This window comes from Aythya fuligula, chromosome 13, assembly GCF_009819795.1.
Source record: "Aythya fuligula isolate bAytFul2 chromosome 13, bAytFul2.pri, whole genome shotgun sequence".
In the NCBI taxonomy this organism is placed as follows: Eukaryota; Metazoa; Chordata; class Aves; order Anseriformes; family Anatidae; genus Aythya; species Aythya fuligula.
In genome coordinates this window covers 986,273-998,902 of record NC_045571.1, presented here as the reverse complement: position 1 = coordinate 998,902, position 12,630 = coordinate 986,273, and the positions used below count along the sequence as shown (strand labels likewise).

The following is a 12,630-nucleotide window of genomic DNA, read 5'->3' as shown; positions in this document are numbered from 1 at the left end:
TTTACAGTTTGTTAAAATTGGTTAGAAGAGAGTGCAGTAACAATCTAGAACACATTACAGAGCTAACATAAAGAATTTTGTGTTCAGCTGCTTTTATCATTGGAAGTTTAAGGTGGAGTTTTGTATTACTTTAGCTGAAAAACATCATTCAAAGTTGTTGTAAATACTTTCTGGTTTAAGTTTATTCTTGAAAAATGAATTAGAACCTGTCTAAGAAACTGACTCCATTCATTCATTCCAGGCAGAATTGCAAGTGCTAAGTCAGTCCATGAATCTGCATATCCTGTATCAGCAGTACTGCTGATTTGTTTTGATGTATCAAACAATACTGGTAAACAACTTCGTGTCTATATAATATGTGTTCCAGTTAAGTGAAAGGTTTCTTGAATTTTCAGTGCTGAGAAAACAAAGCTGTAAATTAAATTACATATGACTGATTTGAAAGTGTCTTCAATCACTTCTCTAATCAAAGTATTAAGTTTTGCTCTTTGAGCTATGAGTTATGTTAAAGTAAGACTTTGCATTCCTATGCATCTAGGAATATATATATATTAATATTTGGTGATATTGCCTTAATTTAACAGCACTACATTAACCACACTACTCCAACACTGTCCAAGAGTAAAGAGAGAGAAGTGGACAAGAAAGATTTGGACAAATCAAGGGAAAGATCCAGAGAGAGAGAGAAGAAAGAGGAAAAGGACAGGAAAGACCGAAAAAGGGTTGGTGAAACTTCTATGAACTAGTATAGAAAAAGTTGATATATACTTGGAAAGCTTACTTATTTGGAGTTCTTGCGGTAATAATCAGTGGTATAGCCTGCGCAAGTAGAAGTGGTCCATATTAGGGTTGTTTTCTTTTTCATTACATTTTCAAAGGTCGACTTAGAGTAATGCATTCAAAACTTTTTCCCTTCAAAACTTATCTCAAGGTAGCTTAAACAAGCTGAAATAACTCCATTACTTTTTAACTATTCAAAAAATAGTACTTCAAAATAACACTATTAGCTGGTGCCTACTTTAGGAGTATGCATTAATCTACTAATATCTGTGTATTTGGTGCCAGGATCATTCAAACAGTGACCGAGAGGTACCACAGGATTCAACTAAACGACGCAAAGAGGAAAATGGGACAAGTACGTATTCTGTTTTGTGTTTGTATGTGTATTAAGCTTTTTTATTTGTTGTGAATTAAAACTTTTTGTTGTGTTTTTAGCTGGTTCTTCAAAACATAGCAAAAGTGAAAGTCCTTCTGATTCTCCTCGCTCAAATGAAAAAGAGAAGGAGAAAAGCAAATCAAAATCTTCAGGAAAGGAAAAAGGTGATTCAATCAAAGCAGAAAAGATGGAGAAGAGCTCCTCTGGTAGCAAAAAGGTAAAACAAGCCACTATCATTTAGATTATTTGGTGGTGGTGGTTGTTGCTTGTTTGATTTTGGATTTTTTTATTCTTCATTTTTTGTTGGTTTCAATGGAATAAGCTCATTCTTGTTACTCCATTATAATGCTGTTTTATGGCCTAATAAAATACAGTGTAAATACGTAGGAAGATGCTTCTGGAATTTCTGGTGCCTTTTGGCTCTAAATATTTCAGTGGTCGCTCCTGATGGGATAAATTAGGGGAATAGTTTTTGATATTAGCCAGGAAAATTCAGAAATTGCTAGAGTATCCAAAACCTAAAGTGCATTTTCAGACTGGTTTGGTGAGCAACTATGTAAAAGCAAGTCTCGTTTAAATATAAACTAGTTTGCTTGTATTTGTGTTGTCAAGTACATGTATTAAGGCTTTATGAAATCAGGTAAGTATGTAGTCATCATACTTATATTAAATAATAGTTCCTAGTTGTAACTCTTCAGTGATAGAGATTATCATTGAGCTGTAAGACAGTTAAGTAAATCTCAAATCAGAGGCTGACTATTGTCGTTCCGACTGGTGATTTTTTTAACCTATGTGACTAACTTAATCCTTTTAGTCAGACTGTCTAGTGTATATTCTAAACTACTTCCCATTTGTTTTTTTTTTTTTAAGGAATCAAGACATGATAAAGAAAAAACAGAAAAGAAAGAAAAACGAGAGAGTGCTGGAGGGAAGGAAGAAAAGAAACAATATCCTTTTATATATCAAAGTTACAGGAAGGATACAGAAAAGTAGCTTCCTTTTTATTATATGTAATTATAAATATATATATATATGTATATTTTTCCTTAATCCTGAATTTACTCATAAATCGTCAGACAAGCACAGATAATGAAGAATGTTCTAGTCAAGGTAAAAAAAATAAAATAAAAATAAAGGTTTACCATGTTTGACTTGATAGCTCCTGAGGCTCCTATTGATTGGTAAAGGATATACACACAAAACAGCCAGTGTGTGAAAGGGCTGAAACTACAGTTTTTAAAAAGTCTGTCCTAGAGAAATACCTAAATAGCTTTCCCTATCAGTGTAGAGATTGAATAGATGCTCAAACTCATTTGGCCCACCAAAAAAGGGGTTAGGTGGGATGGGGTGGTTGACAGTGTTGGGTGCAGTTGCATGTTTGGCACTTTTTCCAAGACCATTTGCCATACAAAAACAAGCATGAATCACTGTGATCCCGGTAGTCTTGCTAGTCTACTTCTTGATTAAGAAGATCTTGGCCTAATGTGTTGGAAACTTAATTTTTTTATTCTTTCATTCTTTCATTTTATCTATATGGAAAGCAATAACTATTAAACCAAATTGCTATATAGTATAGTAAGTCAGTTCTTCATCTCCACTTAATCTTTGTTATTTGATCAGAACTGAGGAAGAATAACATTTTTACTTATTTGGGGAGTGAAGTGCCTCACTGAATTTAAAATCTGTTCACTTCTAATCTTTCTGCATAGACCAGTGGGTTACCAGTGTGTTTATGTTGGGTAAATCTGAAAATAATTACTATTCAAAACTATGGATATGGCTTCTGTTTCCAATTTGTCCAAGTGCTTTATAATTTGTATTTGTTCTCTATTTAGAAGTGATGAATTGTTTCTACTTCATTTGTCCTTGTGTCTCCTTTGAATACTCAAGAACCTAGAAACAAAATTTTACCCAAATTTTTAATTCACTTGCGTATCTTTTGCTATTTGCTTTCTCAGAGTAATACTGTTCTGATTAAAGAACAACATATAAGGCAGAGATTTTTCTTATTAAACAACCTTTTTGTATTTAAAAAGTAAGCTGGCGAGATCTCTTGAGGGGGGGTGAAATACAGGAACAGGTTGCTCAGAGAGGAATGGGGTTGTCAGCTTGGAGGGTATTCAAAACCTGAATGATGAGGTCCCCTGCAGGAGAAGTACAGCTGTGCTTTGCTTGGGTCTTAAAAAAATAATGCTACAACAAACAAAACCCCAAATCAAAACAGTTCAGAGCAGAAGCTGTGCAAGGATGGCAAACGAATTTTGCTTTAGACATGGAAATATAATGTTGCAGGAAAGCTGCTTTCTCTTCTCCACTATGCAGCTTTAGTAGGGTAAGAACCTTCCTGAAATCTTCTGATTGTCTAGAAGTGTCTTCTGAACTTGGCTCCACAGTTGGATTGTTGCCTCAAAGAGAGATTGGAGGGATAGATTATTTGGAGAAAGGATCTTGATCATTTGACATTCCTTTGCCACTGAAGCCCAAGGCAAATGTGTGGAGGAGTTTTGTGTAACAAAGTTTGTACCGATACCTTACACTCTTTGGAGGGGATCTCAGACGTAGTCATTTTCTTTAAATGTTATTTTCTGTTGCTGTATTTATTAAAAAAAAAAAAAAAGCGGGGGGGAGTGCTTCTTGGCAGATGAAGCTCATTACTGAGGACTTGCAGCTTCTTCAATAGAAACGTGAAGTTTTATCTTGTCCAGCAGTTCAGTGTAAAGGGAGGATTGTAGTTGCTTAAAAGCTCAAGTGTTTTTTTAAGTATTCGTGACTTAAACAAATGCTTAGGTGAATGCAATTGCACATGGAAATTCATGTCAAGCATGCAGTGGGCTAGCCTGGAGCATCTGGTAGAAAATACTGACAATACCCTGTAATTTGTATAGTGAAGTATGGAGAAAAAACTCTCTGTAGCAACATGGTTATGGAATCTAATCTCCTGCTCCTGTTTGTTAAGTCTCTTAATATTCTGCCTCATGTACAACATCTGATAAACTGCATTTATTTTGTCTAATTTAGATACAGTAACATTTTGAGGAGGTTGTACTTCTGAAACAGTTTTCACCTTGACAGATGACTACTTGTTTCTTATTCGTCTTTAAATTAGTATTTACACTGTATTCAGTATTTACAATGCAATGCTTATATTAACATAGTCCTTCTTATGGAATAAACTGGAATCAGGAAATAAGTGACTGAAAATAATGGAACTGAAAGTTCCATTTTCTCCCTCATTCTTTGAATTGTGAATGGAACAAAATGTGAGATGGGTATTCATTTAAACAGCATCTAACTCCAATTCTGTTATTTTCACTTCATTGCAGGTGAGCTTAAAATGGCAAGACATCCAGCTGTGACCAGAAATGTATTTTCCAGAGTATAGATTGCACAGAAATTTGTGAATGAAGAGGACCCATCTGCATCTCCTTAAATTATTCAGTTCTCTGCTTTATTACCCCATGCTGAAGATTTAATTGTTGAGTTGTACATTACTGTATTTTAACTTGTTGCTTAGTTTCTTACACATTTATTTTCAGTACCTGGCTGAAAGTGTTACCTATTCCATATTTTAGCACAATGTGCTGCAAACAAACAGTTGCCATAGTGCAAATGAGGTTTCATGTGTACAGAGTTCCACTTTAGGTTGTCTAAAATACTGCCTGAGTTTAGTAATTCTTTCGATCTGAAATGCATTCTTTTAGATGTTTGAAAACCACAAATAAACAGTTATTGAACGTTTTTGAATTTACCTCATTTAAATTCAGTTTTTATTTATTACTTGGCCTGTTTTTTAATATCAGTGACTAAAACAAATGAACCAAGTGGGAGCACTGTTTTCATGCAATGCTTAGGAATTATTTGTATATTATGTGTACAACGTTGACTTGTTTAAAAAGAAACAAAGAATGAACCCTATCCCCTCCATCTCAACCTAAACCTGTGCTCAGTTGTTCCTTGCCACACCTTTTGTTTGTCATGCTCTTTTTAGATTAATTGGAAATGCTCTATTCAAAACTGAAATAAATTTCAATTACAGCTACAGGAGCTTTTTATCGCTGAACTTTAGTCTGAAAAGTTTCACAATGACATTTTTAAAAAAAAGAAAAAATTAAAATTTTTTTATCTGCTGAATTCTACCAGTGTAACCTTTTTTCTAAATAAACAATAGTTTTCTCAATGGGTCGTAAATCATTGTGTGTGTGTGGCTGCTTTATTACTTTATGTACTCCTACAAAAATTTGATACTGGAGTTGGAATTGTGGGAGGGTATTTTCTGCCTTAGCTTGCAAGTCTTCTGTACTTGCTAGCTGATCATGTTGAAAGAGTTAATTATATAGTATGTCAACAAGCCAAGCATGTCTGCCTACTGTAAAATGACAAATGTGTTGAGCTTCCTGAAAGCGTTGCAGAAGGCTAAGATTTGCTTTTGTGCCTTCAGTCAAGTTTGTATCACTCTCTTGAGATGTTTGTCTGTGATCCAAAGCTCACTAAAATCTCTGGTGCTATTGTATTCTTTTCTAGGTTTCCTGATCTAGTCAAAGTATACTGGCTTTAATATGTCTTAGTTTAGTTTCAGCAGTTTAATTTAATACCCAACAAAAAAAAGGGGGGGGGGGGAATGTTGCCTGACTTCCTACATAGCATGGTAGGTCACTTTGATACTGCAAGATTTTCACCTGGGTAAGAACCTTCATGTCTGGAAGTCTTCAACTTTGCATTCGTAACTAATTTTTTGTTCCCTGAGGCTGTGGATTTTTCTTAAGTAAAAATGATCAATAGCTTGTTTAAACTAGGAAAATGTGGATTGCAAGATAAATATCAATTTGTATTATTTGGAGAAGAGATAATTCCAATGTCTTTCCTGAACGCATTGCTCACTATTTAAAGTTTAAAAAGGTGTAACTGGAAGCTGAACTTTTTTGCCCTGGGCACAGCAGTTTAAATACCCGACGAATGTGTATTCACTGACAAGCAGGAACTGCTGTCATAGCTAGATTCTTGGTAAATTTTGGAGGTGGTGCATCCATTTTACTTATTTTTACAGCAGATTCACTCATGGGACTGACTGAAACTGAATGCACTTCTGTTTGCAGAAGCACTGTGATGCAGCTTTCTGTATACCCTAGCAAAGTTCTTTGCTTCTGTAGTCAGTAGCTATGGTAGAACAAGATGTGCTGTACTCTGCTCACCGTTTCACCTTTTGGTGACACTTAAATATCAAGTCAGTTGAACTGGAATACCACACTGCATGAAGTAGTTCCTCTTCAGCCTTTACGCTTACTGTATCTTCTGTCTCTTTTTAAAATTCTGCTTCTCATCCATTTCGTAAGGATCTGCTGCTGTCTTTTCAAAGTTTTTGCAATAAAAAGGTGTTGGGCGTGAAGGAGATCTGCTGTTAGTGGGAGATACTCAACAAGACTGAAATATTAGCAGGACCATGAAACATGACAGTCTTTGTTCTCACGTAACTTCAGAATATGAGTGGAAGCATCATGAGCTATCACAGTTGCTGCGCAGAGGATGGAGTGAATTTTTCACCTATTTTTAAAAGGCTCATTTAAATTTTAGTAGTTATTTTTAGAAGATATAGCTATGCCAGTTTAAGACCACTTCCTTAGAGGAGGTCTTGGAAACTAAGTAGGTTGTAAGATTTAAGTGTTATAAAGAGGTGATCTTGACAAGACCGAAATTCCTCATGAGTACAACTTCCTCTGGGCCTGATACATCCTCTTGACAATTGTATCAATTGTATTGGCAGTCCTTTATGGATTTCATAAGGAGTGTCTCCTTGTTTTTGATATCTAACAAAAGGGTAAGGATGGTCACACTTTTTAAGGTTACAGATTTGGACTGACGAGCAGAAGATGTATTTGTGGGACTGCTGTGATTTGTATTACTGCCAGCCATGCTCCATATCGATTTCTGCCTTAATTCTGCTTACCTTTGCTAAGCAGTGTGTTTATGGCAGCAATGATTCTCATAACTGCTTCTGTTGGCCCTGTCCTCTAAGAGGTTCCTTGATGCTTATTACTGAAAGTGATACAAAACAACTGAAGTTAATGCAGGGAAATGAATCCTTGCTGAACACCCTAGGAACACAGTTTGCTCACAAGAAGTGTATACAAGTCAACTCTATCAGAGTAAACTACTTTTTAATGATCTGTCTGAGAGCCATGCTTAATAGAATTAAATGCTCAATACTCTGTGACCTGTTATATTAAAAGCTCATAAGGAATTATGAATGATATTAACTTGCAATTTTAAATGATTAAAGTTTTTTTCCTGTAAACTGTGGTCAACTGCAATTGTTCTGTATGTGGCATGTCACACCTGTAGTGTTTTTCTTCCTGCCCTGTTCTCCACCTTGTCCAAAAAAATCATATGAAGCTAGGTGAAAGAGTATTTAGAGCTCTAATTTCTGAGACACTACTTGTTCAAGGAACTACATTGGGAACTACATCGGATTGTGTTTGATTACAGACAGGATTGCCTGTGTGCCTTCAATAGCAGACCAAGTGGATGCAGGAGGTTTGTGTTACCTTGAGAGGCCAAGTTTCTGTGAAGTTCTGTCAGGGTGGTTCAGAATTTGCTTACACTGACAATTTGAAAGTAGTAAGAGATGTAAGGCATGTACTGTGCTAAAATAATACTATGTTTTACAGCATTGAGGCCAGTAAAACTACCTTGTGAGTTAGTTGCTTTAACTGGTGAGCAACTATTGCTGATCATTCCCCTCATTCTGACAGGATCCTGCATGTGCAGGCCTTGATTGTCGGTGGCCATTATGCTATGAAATACTTTCAGCAAATCATTAGTGTAACCTATTTTTCCCTTTCCTGAACCAAAGCATGCATTAACTTGTCTGAAGAGTGATTGCTATTGTTTTGTGTTTCACATATTGAAGCTCCATCAGAAGGACAAAGGGACAGGCAAGCCTTCCCTTTTGTGCAGCTGGACCAAGCCACAGTGCCAGGTGGGCTGCAAGCTCCTGTGCTGCTGTTGTGCTTCAGGCTCATCGCACAGTGGCAGTCACTGCTCCTGACCTTTTAAAACAGGAAGAACATTTGCTTTTTCTCCTTTAGTTCACAAAATGTGACACATGTTGGGGGAAAATATTACACTGGCAACATTAAAGACTGTTAAAATAGCTGCAAAATAGTAATTTTCCCCTTCTAGACTTTTTTTCCTTTTCAGTTTAAGTGTCTGTGCCCAAGTGCTGAACCTGGGTGTTTTCAGAGGTGATGGGGAGCTGGGATTTCCAGGCTGGAGTGCCTGCTGCTGTTGATACAAAAGCAGATAGGAGTGAGAGGAGACTGAGTGTGCACCTGCTTCAAACCACTGCTTTGCAAGGAGTTGTAACCTAGACATATTTTTTTTAATTGCAAAAGAAGATTTTGGCCTACAGGCACTGTCCACAAAGAAAATTGTTTTATTCCTGAGAGTGTATAGAAATGCTTCTTGCATTGATTTAACATTAAGAAAAACAAACCTATAGCTAATAGAATATTTGCTGACTGCAATGGTAAAAAACAGACCTTCTTGCAACAAATATTAATACTATTAAACCCAGGAGCTTACTTCTCTTTTAAATATTGCTTTGTTGTTTTTTGTTTGTTTTCAGTATAATCCATAGAACTTGAATCAAATGTGGTGCATCACTGGTGTTCTGTGAAGGTCAGTTTGTGTCTTCAGTCACCTGGGATGTGGGACAGGCAGGTGGCATCTTTGTGGCTCTACTTGAAAGCAAAGATTAAGAAATTGCAGTGCTTATAGACATCATCAGTTAAAACTTAGTGGTTAGAATTGTCCTTACTAACTAGAGGTTATTTCCAAATGAATCGGAAAGGCTATGAATCCTTGTCCCTTGTGCACAGAAGACACAAGCACATGGGAAAGGGAACCAGGTAAGGATTACTGGGCTAATTAGAGGTGAGGAGTTATTAAAAAAGAGATTAACAGAGCTAAATAGGCACTTTTAATTGACTCATTAGGGTGATACGAAATGAAATACTTCCATTGCTGTCACTCCACTCCTTGGGATGTGCACAAATGCAAACAGGGTCAGGATTTGGCCTGCTGGTTGTGTAAATTACACCAGCTGGGGATGTACCAGCTGCTGTGGGGAGCTTGTTGCACAGAAATGGGATTAAGGCTATGAAGAGAGGTGACGCCTGGCTCTGAGTGTACTGTGGTCTTCAGGAAAAACAGGAGGCTGCCTGTCAGCTCAGGCACTTAAAGATGAATTGGAACAGTTATTTATACTTCAAGCAGCCATGTTTATCTTGCCACCTCTGGTACATTCTGACAGCAGTGGCAGTGAAGGCTGTGGGACAACAACACTGAACCTGCCCTTGGGTGCTGAGTACAACAGGACAGCAGCACCTAAAAGGGATGGGAACCACTGCGCACCTGAGTGGCGCACCCTACACTGTAGCTAGAGAAAACCTGAGGAAAAAGTTGTTAAAGCCCAGTTTCAGCGTGGCAGGTCTGATGTAATATTCTAATTGCACTGTGCAATCCACGGTGTCTGTGAGAGGTCACAGCTTCAGCTACTTTATAATAAGCCATTTTGCTGAAGATGGCAAACTTCCCTTGTTTAAAGGGCAGGAGAATATTAAATAAATACCATTTATATTTACTTGTCTCAGCTCATTAATTTTGTAGGTTTTTGGTAATTAGCCTGCTCAGCCCATATTTGGAATTCAAAACCAATATTTGCTGAAGAGCTTTGCATGACATTAAAATACAATCCCAGCATTTACACAACACTCACCTCGCCCTTCCAGCTTCAGCCCTGGTCTGTGTGTTGTTGAGGCAGGGTGGGTGCAGTGACTTGGTGGAAGGGTGCTGAGAGCTTGATCAGGACAGCTCCTCCTGCCCTAAGACCTCACTCTCCAGGGAGCTGGGTGAGGAACCCCAGCTCCTTTGGGGGCTACCTGGCCTTGTGAGTGGTGCTTCCCAGCCTGGGTGGCCACTGAATGTCAGTGTTGCTCCAAACAACTGCAGTGACCACGTGCAGGCAAAGCCTCTAAGCTTCCTCAGTGTTTGTGATGTGGTGGCAGGGACCTGGCCACTGTTCCTCACTTGTGCTTGGGGCCTTGAATCCAAACCTGTCACTGCTGGTGAGCAGAGAGCAGGCAATGGCTGTGTAATCAAATCCTTGCTTTGTATCATACATGTTTCTACTGTTTACAGCATACCAAGCATTTCTGTGTGCTTGTTAATTGGTCAGTTACTTTATTTATATGCTGAACATTACCTACTGTACCAGTCATTACCAGCACTGTGTCTGGGGTTTGCATCACATGTTTAAAAGTTTTATGTGCCCTACCTGGGCCTGCTTTTGAGGCCACAGGTGCAAGTGCCAGCCTCAGTGAACATCTAGCCTTGTGCAGCCCTCACTGCCCCCTGCTGTGTCTTCTGTTTTCTGGGCCTTTCTTAAAGCTTTTTCTCTTTGGCCTTTTTTTGGTTAGCACTGCTGACTTCAGCTCCTCGCTCCTGTGAGGAAACCAGAATGAGGTAAAACCTGACCCTGCAGCAAAGCAAATGTCAGTTGTTCCCTGGGGCAGGCCTGGTGCCACAGCTCAGCTGTCTCATGGCACAGCTGTATTTCCAGCCTCAGCAGTTGCTACAACTTGGCCTTGGGTAACTGTGTGTGTCCCCACTGCCGCAGCCCCTTACCTCAGCTGGCAGCCACGCTCCCTGCACCTCAGGTTTCCTGCCCTGGCCCCTTTACCCCTCCAGGCCTAACTTCAGAAATGGCTGCACAGCTAGGCCACGGGCTCCAAGTTCATCCTGTCATCCTGAAATTCTGCACTCTAGTGGTGTTTAATGAAAATGCAGTGTTGGTGTTGGATTTTGGATGTTGGAGGGGTCCCACTGTGGTGTGTGTCACCAGTGCACGGCAAAATGCGGCTGCAGCCACCCCCAGGCCAGGTGTGGTAGTGGCTGTGGGTGATTTTTCCCCTGTAGTGGTTGTGGCTGTGCCATGTTCTCAATTAATAGTGCTTTGAAATTTATAGTATCTATGAAAATATTATCTCTGTACTTAAATTCCTTAGTTTAATTGAAAAGATCTATCATTACCCAGAGCTTGTTTATGTATTGCTGCCTGCAAAACAGACTCAATTTTCCAGACTGAGATGATGAATATGAATACCAAATAATTTATGTAATTTTATTTTAATAACCATGCATTATTATTATTTTAATAAACACAATAACTTAAAAAAAAACAAGTTGTAGTGCTCTGCACCCACCCCCGGCAAGGCAGCTGTGCACCTCTATAGCACTGTGGGGTTTGTAGTGCTCAGGCCTAGCAGAGGGGTGCTGGAGGAATGTGGTGTGGCCATTATACAGGCTGGGGCACCAGCCTGCCCCCACCCCAGGCTCCATCCCCACTGCTGCACGTTGACCGTGCAGTGCGCGGAGGGGCTCAGTCTGTGTCTCATCTACAAGTGCTACATCCCCAGCATACAAGTTACATGAATTAGGTGTGGATTTTTTTTTGGTCTCGTCTCCCTTGCCCCGAGCTTACTAGCTCTGAAGCAGCACTACCCACATGGGATGTTGGGATGTGCCTCGATTTTTTTTTCCCCCCTTTCCTTCGCCTGCCACTCCCAGCCATCCCCATGGGTTTTTTTGCTCAACCTCAAGGCTGAGCCATGTGGGAGCTGTTGGGGACTCTGATGGAGCCCCCCCCAGCAGCATCACCCTGGGGCTGCTGCAGGGAACACAGGCTGGTTGGTGCCACTGTTGGTTTGGTTCATCACTGCTGCCCCTTCCCGTGCTCCCACCCTCCATGCCTGCTGCCTGTTGCACCCTGCCAGAATGACACCAAGAAAAAACAGCTTGTTTTTAGGGTGCCAACCTCCACATTCTTATTTCCCAGAAGCATCATGCCCCAAAGCTTTTCCCCAAACAAAATCATTGTTGGTCCTGAATAAAAAAAGAGACAGACTTGCCTGGCCAGTGGTGCCCATAGGCAGGCAGCAGCTCTCCTTGGGGGAAAACATCAGTCAGCTCTTTCTTTTCTTTACAGTTTTATTTACAAAATGTATTAAAACTCTTTGTACAACACCTCATTAAAATGAGGCTCAGTAATTGATGCCCACACATGCAGTTTATGCTTTTACAGCCATTAGTTTACTTGGCAATTTTTCTGCTCACTGAAGTGCAGTTTCAACAACCAAAAATAGGAACTTAAATTACACACATACACACACACACACACACACAAAAGGAGAAAAGAAAAAGAAAAGGAAAAGAAAAGAAAAGAAAAGAAAAGAAAAGAAAAGAAAAGAAAAGAAAAGAAAAGAAAAGAAAAGAAAAGACAAGAAGAGAAGAGAAAAGAAGAGAAAAGAAAAGAAGAGAAGAGAAAAGACAAGACGAGAGACCCCAAAGCAAAACAAAGGAAAAGAATATATCGAACCAGGTCATTGTGAGACTACTGCTGAACTTCCAATAGCTTAAAG

At 39.2% G+C, this 12,630-nt stretch overlaps 1 protein-coding gene across 1 annotated transcript in view; it reads left to right on the top strand.

The window, feature by feature from the left end:
* The window catches only part of THOC2 (THO complex 2), a 53,582-nt gene extending 48,239 nt beyond the window's left edge, over positions 1–5,343 (top strand). The window contains exons 34-39 of the mRNA XM_032196336.1: positions 585–722; positions 1,066–1,135; positions 1,216–1,373; positions 2,027–2,103; positions 2,219–2,266; positions 4,480–5,343. Coding sequence (XP_032052227.1) covers positions 585–722; positions 1,066–1,135; positions 1,216–1,373; positions 2,027–2,103; positions 2,219–2,246 — 471 coding nt within the window. The 3' untranslated portion in view covers positions 2,247–2,266; positions 4,480–5,343. The remainder of the gene's footprint in view (positions 1–584; positions 723–1,065; positions 1,136–1,215; positions 1,374–2,026; positions 2,104–2,218; positions 2,267–4,479) is intronic.
* Positions 5,344–12,630: the final 7,287 nt, after the last annotated feature.